Raw genomic sequence first — 20,843 nt, 5'->3', positions numbered from 1 at the left:
GTTTTTCAGATAAACAAGTATGTTAACTTAGCATGTTTTGTAAATATCTGCAAACATATTATGGTATTTTTATGCTTTAGTAGAGTCAAAATCCTACATACAGCACCTTTAAATCAGTCTGGACACTAGGAATGTACTACAAAAATATTTTGGTGAAGTAATTCTTGTCACTAGGAACCTACCACAAACTTGTGTGTTTTTAAATTATTTTTGTAAATTAAAAATTATGAAGGCTAATTCTTAGGGAGATTTGACCTTTAACACAATTGGTGGGATTGTCAGCCCTTAAGCATGATGTCGCTGTTAAGTTGTTATGTTAAATGTAGTAATGTAATGATTCACAAATAGACAACAATTACCGCCTCTTCTGATTTATTGTTGATTTTGGAAAATCTGCTTTTCCACACAGAAATTCATGAAGCTCCTCCCACAATAATCACACATTCAACAATTCACCAATAAATGCTGGAATATTCCCATCAGTTTGCAAGTGAAGACGAGCATCAGAGCATCAGGAAGAGCTGAAATCTGCAGAGACTGAGTTTATTAAAGAGGACAGAGAGAAGATGAGAGATCCAGAACACACTGAAGATACTGAACAACAAACAGGTTGCTGTTTATTATTCATTCTTCATTAATAATGCTGACAGTTATAAAACTTCACACAGTTTTAGATTTCGGTTTGTTGTGTTGGGGAAAACCGTTAAAACCCAAGGACCAGGTGTGTTAAATGAAGATGAGGAGTCAAGAGATGCAATTCAATTGAAGAAGTTTACTGAAGAAATAATTTGCAGTTTCAGGCAGAAGTCAGCTTTAACACTCGCACAGAGTTCATAGGCTGCTCTGCTTACAATTCAAAATCCTCAACAATTATACCCTAACAAAGGTTGCTAATTGCGTCAATGCATAAGTCAGCAAAATTCTGATTAGTTCTAAAACCTAGATAAACTTAGACCATTTCCACATATGGACGCAAGCTTGAAGCATATCTTCTGACGACTATGTTGGTGACAAGTGATCAGAGGTCAGACGCAATACGTCTCTCCAAAGATGTATATCTGATACGCTGGACATTGACAGCTGAACGTTTGTCCTGGGACTGTCTGAGCTTCTCCCTGTACAGACAGATACTAACACACACACGCAGAGAAACACTTATCTTACTTCAAGTTTGCCTCAGGCATGGTCACATACACAATGAGAGCAGCTTCTTAGAGAGTAGAAAGGCAGACTAAAGCCATATTCAACTTAGTTAACATGCATAAATGTAACTTTGATTAACAATCATTCAAGAAATATTATAATTAAGATTATTATGAAGGCCATTGTAGATCTGTGATCCACTCCTTCAGTTGTAACAGAAAAAATCTTTATAGAGTTGTTAAATAATTTCATCAAATAATAAGACACTTCCTATGAACTGGGTACTTGTTTACTTATTTATTTATTTTTTTTAAGTAAAATGCATGTTAGATGGAGTCTTCATTCCAGATAATTAAGATCCAGATGGTGGCGCCAGGAGCAGATTTGGTAGCTCTGGAGTGGTGGTGTGGGGGGTATTAAAAATAAAAATCATTTAATCATAAAATTACTATTGTTTTGTATTAATAATTGCAGTTACTAAAAATATTACACGTTTATTTCTTGTTAATACACATTTGACAGAAATGCACCGAGCTTGCGTTGGGAAGCATACAAAATGTACTTTTATTAGCAACAGTAACATTCTAAATTTTATATAGAAAATTTATATATTTTATATATTTTACTCTTATTAAAATTACTGTTATTCTTCTATAGTACCAGCTTATATGTAACTGACCGATAACTTCAGTGATTATAAAAGGAGCACTCTTTATGTGAGATTCACTCACAAATTGAAGAAAACTTTTTCAAGGCATTTTGTGACTTGTCTTCATATACAAAAAAACAGCAAAATTAAAATTTATTGGGTGACTTGATGTTTGTTCAGTGATTTTTATAATTTCAAAATATAAAGCAAAAAGTAGAAATTAACAACTAATAAGTGCAATCTACTCCTCTGCTGCAATCTACTGGTTATAGTGTTTTTTTTTTTTAACTACATAAGTGTTTGTTTACCACAAAGTATATTTTGGTCATCCAATTAAAAATACTGTTTAAATTGAATAATTTTTAGATCTTTAAAGTGCTGGAAATAGTTGTGAAATACTTGAAAGTCATTGAAAAGTGCTCGAATTTCTCTTTCTGAAGGTTGTATAAACCCTGAAATGAATGATGTAATAACATTCGACTATTTCTGCCACAACACTATGGTTATAGTCAGCGTTGCTACTTTTGGATTTCTACTTCAGTGTTGTTTGATCTATTTATCACAGAGAATTCTGTGCAGAATCTGAATGCATCTCACTAGGTCTCGCAACAACCTTATTCATTCTGCGGCGAGTTCAAACGCTTCTCACTGAATAGTGTTGCGAGATCAACATTGGTTCCCGAGTAAACCTGTTCTGAGCTCGGAGCGGTTTGCTTGAGCTGCGCTCAGTTATTGATCCAAGCTGATAAACGTCCGTGCTGAAATCAAACAATACATAAACTGATGCGAAAAAATCCAATCCAAGTCAGACGGCTGAGTTAAAAGTATGCAAATTTATTTTAAAGTTTCAAAAATAATAACTGTCAAACATAACTCGAAAATGAAACATGAAATTGTAATAATCATATGCAAAATGGCATATGCACCTGTTAGTACAGTTTAGTAAAATCACTCAGATTGCAAACCAAACATATTTAGATCCATTAGACAGAATAATGATTAATCTTGAATTAATAACAAGGATTAATAATGAATAATATCTTCTTAAAAATACCACCTCTAATTTAAAAAGGAATAAAATTCTAATAAAAGAGCAAACCAATTTACAATGAATAAAAATCATAAAAAGTTAAAAAGGTGCACCCCAAGTATTAAAGAGTGAAGCCTTAAGTATCAAAAGGAGAGGAAAGAAGAAGCGAGTGAGAGAGAAAGCCGTAAAGGAGGGGTACACAAATCTTATATACCCTTACCAAAGTCTAAATATAACAATTAACATAAAGCTGTTGCTAAGCATAAAAGATCAGAAATCTATCACAGTCCAAAGTCTAACTGCTGACTCAGGCCAAATATACATTCAAGTGGTTTCATATCCTCTTTCTATTGTTAATTGCCTACTTGAGGTTAGACAGAAATATCAGCTTGGCTTCAATTCCAGACAGTGGTTAATAAAAAGCATAAAGGTCTTCTGTACAGGCCATCTTACAGAGCCAAAACTCCAACCTTCTTAAAAACATACATATATGGTTACAGGTGGATGGAAACATAGAATATGCATGAAGTCTCACTACCTTGATTATGCAGACTAAAAATCATACGCATAAGCACATAGCATATTTGAATATGTCAAACACACATATTTTAAGATAAAAATCATAAACCATAATTGTATACGTCATTTTTCCTTATCCAACACTCCAATAAATATAAATGATTATAAATTAATAAAAACAAGAGGGTAAAAACAGAACAGATCTAAGAGGATCCTTAGATCATCAAAAAAAAATATTCATTGAATTTACTAAAAAGAAATAAGGGAAGTGCTGGCAATCAATTTATTGTAGCTACATTTAAATAACATTTTAATCAACATTTTATTTAAATGTAGTTAAAATAAATTGTTTGCTACCAGTACTATTTTTTTTTTTCAGTGTACTTGAAGTGTGCATGAGGTTTGTGCCTATAATATTTTAAAACAAATAATTCAGTGTACCTCATTCATGGAAGGTTTCAGGAAAGTATAATTTATGAAATTGCATCAAAATGATCAATTTTGTAATGCAGTTGTCTACTTTCTGCTGTTATATCAGGGTTCATCTTTATGTCCTTTCAATTTCTTATGCCCTTTCTTGTGTTTTTTTAACAAGTTCCTGAAAATACACTGTTTTACTTTTATTTCAGAGTTGATTGAAGACAATGAGGTGAAAGAGGAATTGAGTGAAGTTGAGGAGAAAAATCATGTCAAAAGTGGAGAAAAACCCAAACTGAAAGATTTAAAGAAAATAAGAGCCAAGAAATCTTTCACCTGCACTCAGTGTGGAAAGAGTGTCTCAAGAAAACGTAGTCTTAAGCATCATATGAGAGTTCATACTGGAGAGAAACCGTTCACTTGTGATCAGTGCGGGAAGAGTTTCTCACAATCAGCAAAACTTAAGGGTCACATGAACATCCACACTAGAGAGAAACTGCACAAATGTGATCAATGCGGGAAAACATTTTTGTGGGCTTCAACCTTGAGGACACACCTGACAATTCATACAAAGGAGAAGCCACATTCGTGTCATTTGTGTGGAAAGAGTTTTTCATTACAACAAAGTTTGAAAGTACATCAGAAAATACACACTGGTGTGAGAGAGTACATGTGCTTTGAGTGTGAGAAGACTTTTACTTCAGCAAGCTGTTTAAAACTGCATGAGAGGATCCACACTAGAGTAAAACCTTATATGTGTTCACACTGTGACAAGAGATTCAGTCAGTCAGGACACCTGAAAATACATGAGAGGATGCACACTGGAGACAAACAGTACAAGTGTTCACACTGTGACAAGAGATTCGTTCATGCAGGACATCTGAAGACACACGAGAGGATCCACACCGGAGAGAAACCGTATCACTGCACTGCATGTGGGAAGCATTTCAACCAATCTTCTGCTCTACGCACACATACAAAAAGATATCACAGTAATTAGATCATCTTCAGATCCAGCACTTTCAGGTGTGATTCCGCATCCACAAAATACAACACAATGCGTCAAGCAATAAAATATCATCTAGATAAAAATAAAGAAACATTATCTAAAGTTTTCACAGTGAATAAAGTTCATTTTCATCTTCAAAACCAGCAGATTCAGATCAACTCAAAGACGTCCAAAAGTTATATTCTTGTATGTCATTTTGCTTCATGATAAATCATATCATTGTGCTTTCTTATGAGTTTCATATGTTTAATAAGCAGGATTGTAAGAATAGTAATATCATTAAAACTTTACAGATACCATTCCTACTTGTAAGTCAGTAGGAGAGAGATCCAGCTCATTAGTTTTCACTTTTACTTTAGCTCGTTTCTGTATTTGCTGATTAGATTCTGATTAAATGTAATTATTGATTAAATGAAACCTTTTTTATTAATACATTATTTTGAAATTTTATCAACAGTTTTTATTGTCTGCTGGTTGTATTTGAATCAGGAAAAAGTAATTTTATAAATTTAGTTTTAATATCTAAATGCCATGAAGTATTGTAATTGTTTTTGGGCTTTTAAATTTCTCAATGAAGCTTTTATTTGCCTAATAAACTATATTTTACTCCACACATGTCTTGAATGAGTTTGTCTACATTAGCAACCCTTCTTATTCTGCTTCTTCTAGCAGCGGGCATCTCTAGTGAAGGAGAGGATGGAGTGGAAGCTGATCTGACCATATCCTTCTGATATTAATTATTTTATTAATATTTCTTGTGTGATTATTAATCAAGTTATTGATCAGTATTTAACCTCCCAGATTGTTTGATGATTGATTTAAGAAGTAAAGCCATCTATGTTAGTATAGATTGAAAAGTGCAGTGCATGTATTCTTTTTTAAGTCTTAAGAGTAAAAAGTGTGAACACGTGCTGAGGGTATTCCTTCCCTAGGGTCACAAGGCCAGGCTAAGGGGTCAGGATGACCTACCATCTACGTGAGCTACGAGTGACGAAGAGAACTGGGACATTTAGATGTTGAATAACAGTTATTAAAAATCCTGTTATATCCTGTATTTCTATTCTCCAAGATTGATGGCTGCATAGTATGTGTGTAGTCAATGAAGAATATTTTTATTGTTAAAGATTTTATTTTATTTTGTTTATTTTTACAGGGACAATGTACAATTAGAAGTAATTGAACCAGAGTTAGCTAATAGCTAGTTTACATCTGCTGTCCCTGGGCAGGTAAACAAATAAAATAACATACAATATTACATATACACCACATAAACATCACAATACATATATCCAAAAAATAAATAAAAACAGTATATGAAAGATCTGAATTAATCAAGTATAGTCAAGGTGAATCTTGCCATTAATATATCTATTTAATCTTCCGTTATGTTCTAAGGCATCTGTGTTAGAAATGCCTACATGGCAAAAATGTACAGACAGAAAACATCTGGAGAAATAGGGGGGCTTTTCCCTTCACCATAACAAGTCTAGGAGGTCTCCTCTCCTAAGGGAGAGATAGAATTACATACATAAGTGAAATGTAGAATTTTATACATGAGATATTCCTAATGTATAGGAGCCCGCCCTAAAAACTTGTATATATACCAGAGCCGAGAGACATTGAACAGACTTTTCTGCAGAAGGGCCTCGGCTTTGTTCTTGTTGAATAAAGTCTATTCGTCTGGTATTGTTGTAAACCTATATCTTCTAAAGTTTAGGCAACTCAGAAGTGAAGACCAGGAGACTTCGGGTTGTATCTTCAGCAGGATTCTTTTATTGAGAACACAAGCTGTCGGTAGCTGTAGTCATCGAAAATCTAACTAAAGCAGTGATACATTGTAGTTTATATACATTTAGGGGGCAGTGCTTAGGAATGGAACCCAAGCACCTGGGTGACAACCTTAAGACATGCAAATGAAGTATTCAGGTATAGCATACTGCCCCATTTAACGACTCCTAATCTAATCAGCCTAACTGCCCAAAGACGGGGGCAGGGGCAGCAAGAGCAATTACAAACAAAAGGCAAGAGTCTCCGTCGTCTGGCTCATTTCACTTACAATAAGAGAAACAGGAACTGGCAGGGACCTCTTGAATCGTTCATCTGATGTCATCATCTTCACCATAAATGCTAAATACAATGTATATAACTTCTTCAGTTTGTACACTATTACATAGGAATCTAAATTAAACATTTAAATAAATTTGTAATCCCACAGTATCAAACTCCGAGACTGTGCTTGGTTCTTTGAGCAGCGGCGGAAGACACTACACCAACCACACTGATAAGATGCTCGCTAGAAGCCAGAAAACCTTGAGATGCAGATAAGGGTTTTGTGTGTGTGTGTGTGTCGGAATCTATTCTCTGTGTTAGATGAAAAGACTGTCTCCTGCCGCCATCCTGATCCGAGCTGCGGTGTTGTCTTCTTCATTTTTGTGTTAGGGATCCCTGGAAAACTGCTATATTAAATGCAAGCAATTCGAGCTTCAGGTTACAGATAATAAAAGATAATGAAAATATAACAATAACTGTCAGACTTAAGGTTTATTACGATACATGGCAATCTAAAAATTTCAGAGGTATGAAAGTCGCCTAGAGCGCCACCAGCTGAAGGGGCGCCAATGAGCGCACGTACTGCCACTACATTTTAACAGGGTTGATATCAAGAGTGGCACGGACACTGAAATATGACTGCCGCCCCCACTGGATCCCCCAACATCATTGGGCTAGAGCAGTGGTTCTCAATTCCAGTCCTGGGGGCCCCCTGCTCTGCACATTTTGCATGTCTCCCTTGCTTAACACACCTGATTGAGATCATCAGCTCGTTAGTTCAATTCATGGATCTGTTTCCTAACAAGCTGATGATCTCAATCAGGTGTGTTCAATAAGGGAGACATGCAAAATGTGCAGAGCAGGGGGCCCCCAGGACTGGAAGTGAGAACCACTGGGCTAGAGGACTGTCATTCTGAGATGCCTGTATGCCACTGGATCAGAGCGCTGTCAATTGCTGCCTCTGATTGTTGCATGCAAAGTTTGCATTTGGATTTGGAGCGCTCAACAATGCCATTAGTTCTGTCAGTGTTTCGGCAAGGTAAGGTAAGCAGACAGGTTTTTATGCATAGTTAATAGATTATAATATTGGGGACGGACACACACACACACACACATAAAAGTGTGAAAAGTGGGGACATCTCGACATCTCATAGGCGTAATGGTTTTTATAGTGTACTTACTGTATGTGCTATTGCCCTACACCTAAACCTACCCCTTACAGGAGACATGCATTTCAAAAAAAAAAAAAAAAAATCACTCTGTGTGATTTATAAGCGTTTTGAAAAGTGGGGACATGGGTCAATGTCCTGAGATGTCACCTTCACCTTGTAATACCTGTCATACCTTTGTCATTATACAAATATATGTCCTGACTTTTCACAAAAACGCGCGCGCACACACACACACACACACACTCGTGCCAAATAAAATCAATAAATCTGAAAATGTCCTCACGAAAAAATGAAAGCCTGATACTAGAGCACAAATGCAATGTGGAACGAGCATACTCACTCTTGCACGTACACACACACAGACACACACACACTTAAACACACCCCACTATTCATATCTGCTTATTGCAGTTGTTGTTTTTTAGTTTAGTTTAGTTTTTTAGATTTTTATTTATTTATTTATTTATTGGTATTGGTTTTATTTACGTTTAAGCAAAATAAAATTGTTTTTATTTTACTTCTTAGATCGAAATAAATATGTACCTGCAATCAAGTTTTAGTGACAACTTGTGTGGCATTTCTGCAAATTGATGTGGTATTATTGCAAAAGTGTGCACTTTAAAATACATCAGACAACAAAAACAAATTCTAACCTTTGAGAAAAATACTATTTTTAACGTATTTTATAATGTTTCAATATATACTTACAAAATATATATCAGAAAAGTTGTGAGAGGAGCAGTTGACTGCTTCCAGAAAGATGAATGGCTCTCTATGGGCCTCTGCTGGATATATATGGTCATTACACTATTCTTTCAAAAACTGTGATTTCTACAAGTTTTTCTCTAACCACCAGATGGCAGAATTTCACACCTAACACCTAGATCAATATCCAGAGACAATTTAAATTAAATTTAGATCATCATTTAAGTGATTTTTTCATAAAAATGTAATATTTCACACACAGCATTAATGCATAGATGAGAAGTAAACAACAACAACAACAACAAAAAAGATATATTATTTGTATTATTAAAAATGTATATATTTTTTTACAATTACCCTTACAATTTTGGGGTCATATTGAAAGGAATTTATTGCAGTTAAAAGTGAATGTGTTCCCTATTCTAAAGTGTTAGCACATTGTTATAATAGTGTTTTATAATTAATAAATATTGATAACTATTATATATGACAATAGAATAAATATAATAACATATTATAATAATATAATATTACCTTATTATTTTTACCCTATACATTTGATTGCTATATTGTAATCATATATCTGTCATGGCCACTGGAGTCTGGTCAGTAGATCACGTGTGCTCTGATGGCGCTGAAGTGAACTAACACTGAAACAGAAGCTGCTCCGGAGCAGGTTATGTTCAGAGAGTAATTAGCTATGGCTGCTTACATACCCTGAAACTTACCTCCGTTTTTGGAACCGAAAGCTTATCCGCTCACTTACCCTTAAACACACCCGGGTGTGTCACATAACACCCCCCTGGCAGCCTACAGACAGCATCCATGTTTCGACCCCAGTGGCTTGACAACACCGGCCCTTGCAGCCAAAAAAAACTGACCGGCCCACCGGGATTCTCCCAGTGTTCCCAATTAGCCAATCCGGGCCTGGGCTACAGATTAATAAGGTTGATATGCAATTACAGTATTCCAACATACCATTGAAGATAGTTAAAAATATTTATTGTTACATTATTATATAAATATTATTATTTAAACTTTTGGTATGCTTCTTGAACAAATTCAGAAGGATCTTTCTAAATGGTCCCCTTTAAAGATTTCTCTCATTGGACGCATTAATTCCATTAAGATGGTGGAGCTCCATTCATTTCTTTAAATCTTTTTCAGTGATTTCCTGTTGTTTTTTTACATCCGTGGACTCCATTAAGATGGTGGTATGTCCCTGTCTAATTTTAGTTTTACTGGGCAGCTAACATAGGACATATAATCTATTGGTGGCATTATCACCTTTTACCTAATAAACCAAAATGAAAATGAAATCACATTTCACATTGCATTACACTTCAGAGTATTTAATTGGCAGGATTGTTTTATTACCTGAAGTTTTAAGCTCAGTCTGGTGTTTGATTGACCAGCAGATGGCGCCAAATCTCCCTCAAACTGATGAAGTCAATCCGCTTCGAATAAACAACATTAAAAACAGTTTTAACTGGGAAAAAGAAACTAAACAAAAAAAAACACAAAATAGATTAATTTTTCTTTTTATTAAACAGTGGTTTACTGAACAAACTATGGTCTGTCTTTATTAAAGTCTGTCAGTAATGCTGCAAGCTAGTAGGCTAATATATAAAGTAAAATTTAATGCAATAAAATGTATATTCTCCCAAATGAAGTTTTGTTGTCATGACAGATTTATTCAAACATATGTTAAATAGTAATATGACAACTGAATTTACCAGTATTTCTGAGAAGGTGTGAAAGGGGCTAATGACTGGGGATTTCAGATGTGGTCTGGGGTGTGTTTCCTGAAAGCATCGTCAGCCAGTTATGGTCATTTTCATTATTACCAACACAGCTGCAAACGGTGTCTGAACTACAACTAGAGGCAGAGATTCCTGCTATGAGATGAAGAAATATTACACATATATACACTACTAGTCAAAGGTTTTTGAACAGTAAGAGTGTTAATGTTTTTGTAAAGAAGTCTCTTCTGCTCACCAAGCCTGCATTTATTTGATACAAAATACAGCAAAAACAGTAAACTTTTGAAATATTTTTACTATTTAAAAGAATTGTTTTCTACACGAATATCTGTTAAACTGTAATTGTTTCTGTGATGCGCAGCTGAATTTTCAGCATCATTACTCCAGTCTTCAGTGTCACATGATCCTTCAGAAATCATTCTAATATGCTGATTTTCTGCTCAAAAACATTTATTATTATTATTGAAAACAGCTGAGTATATTTTTTCAGGTTTCATTGATGAATAGAAAGTTCAGAAGAACAGCATTTCAGCTGCTGTTCAATACAGCAGCACCTCGAACATCTCCAGTCCATTCATTAGCAGATTAATTAGCTTGTGATATAATAAACAACAGTGATGTGGTTCAAATGAAGGAATCAGAATCAGAATTAGCTTTATTCACCAAGTGTTTGCAAACACACAAGGAATGTGTTGTGTGTGTTTGTTAGGAGCTGATAAATATATGACATGAGAACAGAGAAAATTAAAGAATAAGCAAGATTAAAGAAAAAAACAATAAATAATAATCCCTAATAATAATAATAATGTGGTAAAATCTGGAACAGAAGATTTATGTACAGATTTGTGCATTATTTACTGTACAGCTGTTTAAAATATGCATATGTATTTACATAATACTTGAGAGACAGGCAATAGCTATAAATGGAGAAATGAATGACAGATTTCTGTGATAGCTGTTTAAGCTGGAGATGGTGTGTGTGTGTGTGGGGGGGGGGGGGACTGTTTTTATGTCTAGATGTAGCGTGCAGACAGCTTGTGTCCGATGATCTTACCTGACCGAGGTGTGAAAACGGTTGACCTAGTTTGTTGTTAACTGCGTAATGTAAACCACTGAGACCACAGACAGTTGCTGCATGTTTTCATAGACAAATAATGATGATATTGTTACAATTACTGCTTTGATTATCAAGTTACTTCATAAATTAATCATTTCCATAACATCTTAAGACTTGGCATTCTTGCTGAAAATATTATATTCCAGTTTAATTTGAATGTTAAGGGTTTACTCGTGTCACTGTAAAGCATATGTTAATGCCACAGTAAACAGGACATGCGGTTGGAAACAATACTTATGACTCAAATATAACTCCTTTCTAGGAGTAAATATACTACAAAGTATTCATAATAGGATTAATCTTTCGTTTGCTTGAGTCAAAAACACCAGCATCTTATTCCAGCACTTCTGTAAGAAAACAAGACCCTTCCATCAAACGCTGCATCTCAGGAGTCATGTGTGCATTTTAAAGTACAGCAGAGAAATAAACAAACCAGTCTGTTTAAAATGTAAGAGAAGACAAAAAAACCTTATTAAATGTCTTGCACGTTCTTTGCTGTATGACTCATCTGTCTCTTTCTTGAGATGAAAAGAAAGAGTTTATTTTTTAATAACACAGGGTTTGCCATCACAGGCTTCACGCACCTCCTTCACGTGCAGCTCCTGATATCATGAAGCTCAGCAAACACTGAAACAATAAACATTACAAATGCATTTACTCTGAAACAATCAAGCAGCTCTAGAAACTAAAAATCTTGAAACAGGTTCAGAGTGACTTACACAAAGCATCCTGGTGTCCAAATTGGGAAGATAAACCTGTCACTGTGTTTGGGTCCAGCTTGAAAACTAATAATACTGGCCGTCACTAAAATATGAAAACAGACTGGGTTTGATCTGTTAAACAGAACTGACTGTAACACACGCAGGACATTCAGCTCTGCTTTTACTGCGTTACAGTCAACAGGACTGCTGTTGAATTCAAGACAGAAATCACTAGAGTTTCTGTAAATTCAGTCATGAATGTGGCCGTGAGAATCATCAGACAGGACGCTCCTCTCGTGAAGGTCAGGGACACAGGATTAATTAACAAAATAATGTTATTTATATAAATCTGTTATAAACAAAACACTGTTCTAAACTGCTATCAAATTATTCATATTTTTAAAATGTGTGGTAACACTTTAGTATAGGGAACAATTCTCACTATTAATTCTCACTATTTTTTAAACTATTGGCTGTTTATTAGTTTTAGGCCTGGTTTCACAGACAGGGCTTAGACTAAACCAGGATTAGGCCATAGGTCAATTAGGACATTTAAGTATTTTTTTTTTTTTTTATAAACGTGCCTTAGACAAAAACATTACTGGTGTGCATCTTGAGACAGAACAAAGGCAATGATATATTTTAAGATCAATCAGTGCAAGTTTATTTCAGTTGAAACAGCTCAGATTTACATTTTAATCTGTGACTAGGCTTAAACCTTGTCTGTGAAATGATAAAGCTGCATCACGAATCCTACCCAATACCTAAACTTAGCGACTACCTACTAAGAATAACATGCTGATACATGAAGACTGATTTTCATAGGCTTCATGGACAGATAAGTTGAGAGTGACTCTTGAAGGACCAGCATCACATCCTCTTGTACCACTGTTTGAAGAATTTAACTTCAAGAATCTGGCAGTAAGTTTTAGGAGCTCATTTTTAGTCAATCTCTGCAAGACAGACCTTTCAGGAGATAAACTAAAATGAGCTCCTAAAACTTACTGCCAGAGGATGTGGTGCAGGTCCTTCAAGAGTCACTCTCAACTTATCTGTCAATAAAGCCTATAAAAATCAGCCTTCATGTATTTCACAACACTTCAGCATGTTATTCTTATTAAGTGAGGGTCATTTTTTAGGATTTTTTACCGAAGCAAAGTCTCTGAGAACCTGACATCTTGTAATTCTGGAGACTCCAGGAAGGTTGCAGTTCTGGAAAATGGTGGCGCTGGAGACTAAATGTTTCCTGATGGTTTTACACCTAATTCTTCTCCTTAATTCTTCATTCTTTTGCAGTTAACGTTTCTTTTCTTCTTCACCTGATTTTATTTATTTATTTATTTTGTTTGTTGTTGTTTGACCCCACTGACCCAATAAGCATTTCAATTCTGTACAATGGTCATGCCTTAACTTTGCAATTTCTGTATTACATTAGTTTTGAATATTTCTCATGGGGATTTAATAATTTTTGACATTCAGTCTGAGTTAAACCTGTTTTTGACTCATTTAATCTGTAAAAGAAAACATGCCTAATAATTCCGCACACCTGATTATAAGGAGTTTTTCACTTCCAGCTTTCATGGACAATTATATATCTCTTATAAATGATTAAATACAAAATTAATAGTAGCTACTAAGATCGATGTGGTTTGGAATTGGTGGAATTGAATTGGAATTGAAATGTGCTTGGAAAAAAAAAAATATGATCAGAATATCAATGTGCCTAATAATTATAAATGTGCTGTATGTGCCGTTTCCTCTTTGAATACAATATCTGAAAAATGTCTTCTGATTTAATAAGGAAATATCTTGGGGATTTCATAGTAATATAGGTGTTTGATTTATTGTTTTGGTTTCATATGGAAATTTTGCAAAAAGTGTCCAACATTACCCCAATCCACCCTAAGTGTATTTCAGCTGAGGAGCTGCTTAAAGGGACAGTTCACCCAGAAAGTAAGACTCTGTCATTATTTACTCTTCTTCCACTCGTTCCAATCACAAATGAGTTTATTTTTTCTGCTGAATACAAAATAAGATATTTTGAAGAATGTTATTAACCGAACAGTTGACGGTAGCCATTGACTTCCACACTATTTTTCCCTGCTGTTGTAGGAGCTAAATCTAATACCTTAAGCTACTGCGTTGTTTGATCCTGGAAGAATTAGGTTGACATGCTTTCTTACTTTGATGTTACGTTGTTTACTTCATAAGAAACAAGAATACCATTCTTCTGTTGCATCACCATACACAGTTTATTGGCTCCACAAAACACCAGTGTGCATAATGTCCAAATTAGTATCCAATACATACACTAAAAGGAAGTCTTACAAGCGTCCATCACATTCACGCTGTTGCTATCGCCATCCTGACCAAAAATAGGTGTCCGGAAGACACCTATCTTGTATGATCCCTGATCGCTGACATCTACCCAATCTGATGGAGATATGTTTGAAGAGTTTACGTCCATATGTGGAGATTGTCTAAGTTTATCTAGGTTTTAGAACCTATCAGAATTTTGATGACTTATGTATTGACGCAATTAGCAACCACTGTTAGGTATAATTGCTGGTGTTTATTAATTGTACGCAGAGCGGCCTACGAACTCGATTGTGAGTCTTGAAGCTGACTTCTGCTGATGAAAATGCAAACTATCTTCAGTAAATTTTCTTCATTTTTGATCGAATCTCTTGACTTCTGGCCTTCATTCAACACACCTGGTCCGAGGGTCTTTACTGTAAATTCCCCTTACAGTAATGGTGGAGAATGCGGGCAATCGTTTTTCGGTGACATCCCTGATCAATCAATGAAAGAAAGAAAGGTAGGAAAGAAAGATTTTATCTTTAAAAATGATTCTTGGTTAGGGACTGTCTGTGGCGGAGGGAGTGTGGGAGAAGCGATACTCACTCAGACGTGAGTGAGGGACACCAGACTTTTGTATGAATTTGTTTTGGGTAAACTGGTGTCATAAGAATGAGGTACACCTGTAACGCTAAGTTACCTTGTGTATGTAGAAAAGGTGTACGGGTGCACACTTATAGGTCTTAGAAGTAGACTTGGAGTTGAGAGGTGTGCACCACAATTTGAAGTACTTTCTGTGAGGGGAAAAGGTACAGTCCGGGGGTGGACAAAACGCATTCTCTATTTGTGTGGCACTGAGAGCCGTAAAAGCCAGATAGGGCATTTGTGTGAAGGTATATGAAATACCGAGAGAATGTAAGACGCTAGAAGGGGGGTTCTAGTCGTAAATCGCTCAACCAACTCTCTATTCCTTACGTCTCAGACAGGGGCGCCCCGAGTTTAGCGATCAGGTCAGGTCAGTTGGTTAGGGAAAAGAGTAACCAAAATTAGTGTTAAAAATAATAGTTGAAAAATAAATACTCATATCCATATATATATAAGTTACGGCAAGGATTGATTGATCTGGGATGCATCAGGAACAACCCCGAAAGAGCTAAAAAATTTTATGACCCTAATTGGATTGGACCGGTATATGGAAATTCTGGAATATACTTTGCAGTTTCATCACGCAGAAGTCAAGTGCTGTTGGCTGTCTCTTGCTGCTATAATCTGTTTTGGTTTTCAACTGTGCTAGAATTATGGCTGAAAAATTTGGTAACTTGCTCAGCCCTGATAGAAATAATGAAACGGAAGAGAGCAAATGCTGTAAACAGCTCGGCTCTGAAGCTCTGACCTTAAAAATATTCTCTGAATTTATTAAAAGAATGATGAGTCTGGGCTTTGATTCTGATTGGAAAGTTAAAACAAAGAACCAGAAAGATACAAATTTCTAAATGCATGTGCCTGTCTTCAAATGGCTATTTGTTAAAAATAATCCCAGAAGTAACTGATTGATAATTTAATCAGATTCTTTGTGCATAGAAGATTTAAATGACAAATAATGATATCATAAATCTGTTTCAGTTGCTGTTGCAAGCTCTAATAATATACTGAACAAAATCCTGGGTTGATTAAACGACTGTGTATAGGCACAAAAATTGTCAGTAGCATTTAGGAAAAAGTTAGATTATGTTTTGCTTTAGAAGATAAGATTGCGTTTGACTGCAATGAAACAGTTGTTTTTATGACTCTGGTTTAAGCTGTAAAAGTAACATAGACATGTTCTGAGTGGAAAATTTGTCATTTCTATATTTACTGATGTTTGGGCAAAAGAGTAATTTTACTGTCGGATTGTAAAAATTTAGCCACTCAGCATCATAGCCAAATGCCCATTTCCAGTGAAAAATTATGAGCTGATAATGTTGTAAACAAGTAACATAAATGGGGTTTCAAAAGTTAACTTTGAAGAAAGCATGCTAGCATGACCCGAAGTAACATATCTGGGTCAGATAACTCCTGACAGATTTAAAACCATTGTTGAAACTCCAAAGCCATGGCCAGAATTAAGTGAATGAATAAATACATGTTGATGTACAATGTACTGATAAGGACTGCAAAATAACTAACTTTGAAGAAACCTTTGAGTTGCAAAAATAAAGTAAAAATAAATATGTTTATTTGGAAATGCATGTCATTTCTGACAAGCTGGGCTAGAGTAAAATGATAGTACAATGAAATTATGTTGAAAGTTAATGAAAATGCATTGCTACCAGTCCTGAAAGTCACTAACCATATTATCCAGAGAGCACCCTCACATAAAGAAAGGCTGGAGTGAACATAGTTGATGTGATACGGGTTAAAGGCAAAGCAGCTATAAGGCTGTCTGTGTGTGTCCTCAAGGTTTGAGTGACGCAATAGTTTGGGTTATGTAGAATAGAGATAATTTAACAAAAACTTTTGGATCTGCTGGCTAGCCCATTGATGGAGGAAGACAATAACAAAAGGTTTTAATTAAAGGAAATATAGCAGCTGAAGTTAATGTTTAAAATAACAAAATTGGAATAGGATCTACGGAGCTGTTTATGAACACCTGTCAAGTCAAATTAAATTGATATTATTGTGAACACTGACAGGGCTTTTTGATAATTTATACTGTTTCAAAACAAGAGATTTTATTATAGTATGTTTGGTAACACTTTACTTAACATCTTTATGTATAATGCATTATAAACGTAGTTTTAATGCATTAATTATGCCTTAATGCACCTTTTAATGCATTGTACAATTTCATGAATAATTGTAATCACAGTTAATACATTATAACACTTCATTGCTACACTATGCATTTTAAATTCGGTTCTAATAATTTTGATATAATGTACAACACACATTATGAATAATTATAATGCATTATACTATTTAATAACCCTTTATAATGCATTATACTTAAAGACTTTAAGCAAAGTGTTACTGTATGTTTAAAACCAGACATGAAAAAAAGCAGCACAGGGTGCGAAACATTTAACATTAAACGAAATAATGGTTAAAGAACGTTACGAAAAAAAATAAAAAACTTAAATGACTGGCAGAAGCAGCTGCCAAACAAAAACTGTAAAATTAACGTAAGATATCCTAACTTACATCTTAAATTTTCTTAAATATTAAAAAAAAAAAAATAATTGGGAAACATTTTCTGTAAAATGTAAATCTCTCGCAGTTAAACATCAGCTAATAAGAGCTAATGTGACCATCACTGCATCAGTTTCTACACAGTTACTGGCTTTAAATAAAACCACATGCAGCATAACATTAGTGTTTCTCGGTCTTCTCCGTTTCAACAGATAATAAAATGACCGTGATGTTGATCAGGATCTAAAAACTGATTCATTGAACCGATTCCTGAAGTGTATTAGGTTCATCAGATCAGACCATCTCCAGATCCCTGTGAGGAACACACACATTTACACAACATCAGCTGTCTCATCCAGCTCTTAAATGATCATGTGATTCAGGAAATCAGTTCAGTCATGAGTTTGATTCACTCACTTGTTGTCTGGAGCATCGCACTGACGAATAAACTGCTCTTCCTTCTGAAAACACCTGAAAACACAATCTGATTACATTTGGTATTTAATACATTATATTACATTTTATTATTACATTTAAATTCAAAGGATTTGCTGTTTATTTTAAAGTTGAGATATAAAATGAATTAAAAAATCTGTTAAAGACGATTAAATTAATGAAAATGTGATTAGTGATGACATTGTGAAATATAGTATAATATGTAATGACCGAAGACTCATGTTAGGATCAGCCTCGACTCACCGGAAGATCCTTTTACGCAGCAGGAAACAGATCAAAACCAGGAGAACAATGACAATAAGAGCAGAAATCCACCACCACTGATCTGTACATGTGAGAGACAATAAATTCAGCTGAATGACTGAAAACATAAACTGATGAAAACAGCTGATCAATAAAAATTATACATATTGAAACACAGAAGCACAGGAGTTTACCTGGGAGCTGGAGATCTGGAGTCACTTCATTCAGAACATCTTTAAAAACACATGAAGATCACAAATATGAGTCAATATGAGAGAGAAGACTGAAAGTGGATTGAGTGTGAATCAGATCTGCAGTGTTTTATTAATGAATAATCAGACGTTTATCAGCTGAAACTCACCTGAGTTTGGAGTCGCTGCAGTTTGATTCCTCGCTGAAAAACACATTCACAATCATCATGATTCACTTCAAGATTCAGTTCAACACAGAGTTTGATCTCAATCAGCAGTTTCTCTCACCTCTGAAGATGGTCTCACGTCTGGAATGAGACTGGAATAAGAGAAATATTTGTTAGAGCAGCATTTATAATGTTCATGAAGGATTAAATATGAAAACAGATGAATGTTGAGAGAGATTGAGTTGATTTACTCGATCAGAAGAATCACAGATGATCTCGTGATGAAGTTCATTCACACAGTGAGACGTGACGAGACGATCAGATGAGACAGAAATAACAGGAGCAATCAGTGTTTGCGGCTCTGATGGATCTGCTATCTTAAGTCCATCCTGATCAAATGAAACAGACGAGGATCATATAATGTGTGTGTGAATAAAGGTGTAGTTTGAGGACAGAAACACACTCACCTGTAGATACCAGCTCTGATCACTGTCAACACAGAGAGTTTGATTCAGTATCACAGACTGAATCACATACAGAAACCCCACAGGAGTCTGAATCTCTCCACACGTCACATTGATGATGTCCATTATTTCAATGCTGAAAAGAGAGGGACAATGCTGAAAAGTTTCATAGACAGGGCTTAGCCTAAACCAGGATTAGGCCGTAGTTCAATTAGGACATTTAAGTCATTTTTATAAAACATGCCTTAGAAAAAAAACATTACTGGTGTGCATCTTAAGACAAAACAAATGCACTGATATATTAGATTAAGATCAGTCAGTGCAAGTTTCTTTCAGTTGAAACAGCTCAGATTTACATTTTAGTCTAGGACTAGGCTTAAGCCTTGTCTGTGAAACCGGGGGAGAATCAAATTATTTAATTATATTATTAGATGACAAGTGTTTTCTTGGGAGAAATGTTTAAACATTTGTGAAAAAGGTCATTTAAAGCAGTGAAACTGTCAAGAGCCTTTATTTTTTTCATGCTAAAACAAATGATGTCTTGAAAAAAAAAAAAAAAACGTAACTAAAATGTCACAGGAAAATTCTAGACAGTACTGGGAAGGAATTACGATGATGATTAGTGTCCCACGTAAGAGTAAAGAGAAGAAACACTTAAACATGACTGCTATAGAAGGGAGAAATTGAGATCTTGAATTAGCAGGTTAAATCAGTTCTTTTCCCGTTTCGAGGGAAATAATAAAGGAAGTAATATAAATGAAGGAACTTTCATGACATTGACTAGCAATTTTTCTGTTGCAGAGGCTGATGTCACGAAGAAATGTTTCAAAACTGTAATATATACAAGAGTCCTGGGCCTTATAATATTTGCGGCTGTGTATTAAAAACCTGTGCTGAGCAGTTATCCACAGTCTTCACTCTGTTGTTTCAAAAATCTCTTGACCAGCATGTTGTGCCAACTATATGGAAAACTTCAACTATAGTACCTGCTCCTTAGGTTAACAATCCATTAGAGCTTTGGTGATTATCGACCAGTTGCATTAACTTAGTGGCAACACTGTTGCCACTAAGTTACTGTAATTCAGATTTACAGTAGCAAACTGTATTTGATTTATCAGTATACTACTCTAATTCATTCATTTTAATATAGATTTCGTTAGATTTGATCATTTTTATATAGAATTAATTTTATTTTTACTCTACATAGGTACTACTGGCATTCAATTAAAACAGACACAATAATTACAAAATATCAAATTCTTTATTTAAAACATTGCATGTATAACACTTAAAAATACAGTCTTCCAATGCTGGAACAGCGCATCTTCACCATTTCCTGTCTTAGCACGTTTTGCAGTGCATTATGTTGTGTCCTCTGGATTCATCCTCACAAAGAATCTTTAGGCAACAGAAACATAATGGAGAAAAAAGACAAACAGCCAAAGAATACATAGCCATCAGCAAAACCCAGGTGCTGCTCCAAAACGTGGCCACCATCTTTGCTCACCATCCACTTTGACAGAAATGTCTTCTCTGAAAAACGAGAAGTAGAAATAGCACACTTTTAAAAGGCAAACCTCAT

General features: G+C 35.1%; 1 protein-coding gene and 1 long non-coding RNA gene across 2 annotated transcripts in view; one reads left to right on the top strand and one right to left on the bottom strand.

The window, feature by feature from the left end:
- LOC131535819 (gastrula zinc finger protein XlCGF57.1-like) overlaps nt 1–20,843 on the top strand; it is a 509,738-nt gene that overhangs the window by 4,010 nt on the left and 484,885 nt on the right. Inside the window, exons 2-3 of the mRNA XM_058768325.1 lie at nt 410–609; nt 3,971–4,684. Coding sequence (XP_058624308.1) covers nt 567–609; nt 3,971–4,684 — 757 coding nt within the window. The 5' untranslated portion in view covers nt 410–566. The remainder of the gene's footprint in view (nt 1–409; nt 610–3,970; nt 4,685–20,843) is intronic.
- On the bottom strand, nt 17,723–18,501 carry LOC131536143 (uncharacterized). The gene is made up of 3 exons (XR_009269866.1): nt 18,440–18,501; nt 18,158–18,211; nt 17,723–18,053 (listed from the first exon to the last, which is right to left on the bottom strand). It is a non-coding gene; the product is annotated as an uncharacterized LOC131536143 (long non-coding RNA).

This window comes from Onychostoma macrolepis, chromosome 03, assembly GCF_012432095.1.
Source record: "Onychostoma macrolepis isolate SWU-2019 chromosome 03, ASM1243209v1, whole genome shotgun sequence".
Lineage (NCBI taxonomy): Eukaryota > Metazoa > Chordata > Actinopteri > Cypriniformes > Cyprinidae > Onychostoma > Onychostoma macrolepis.
This window is presented reverse-complemented; position numbering and strand designations above follow the sequence as displayed.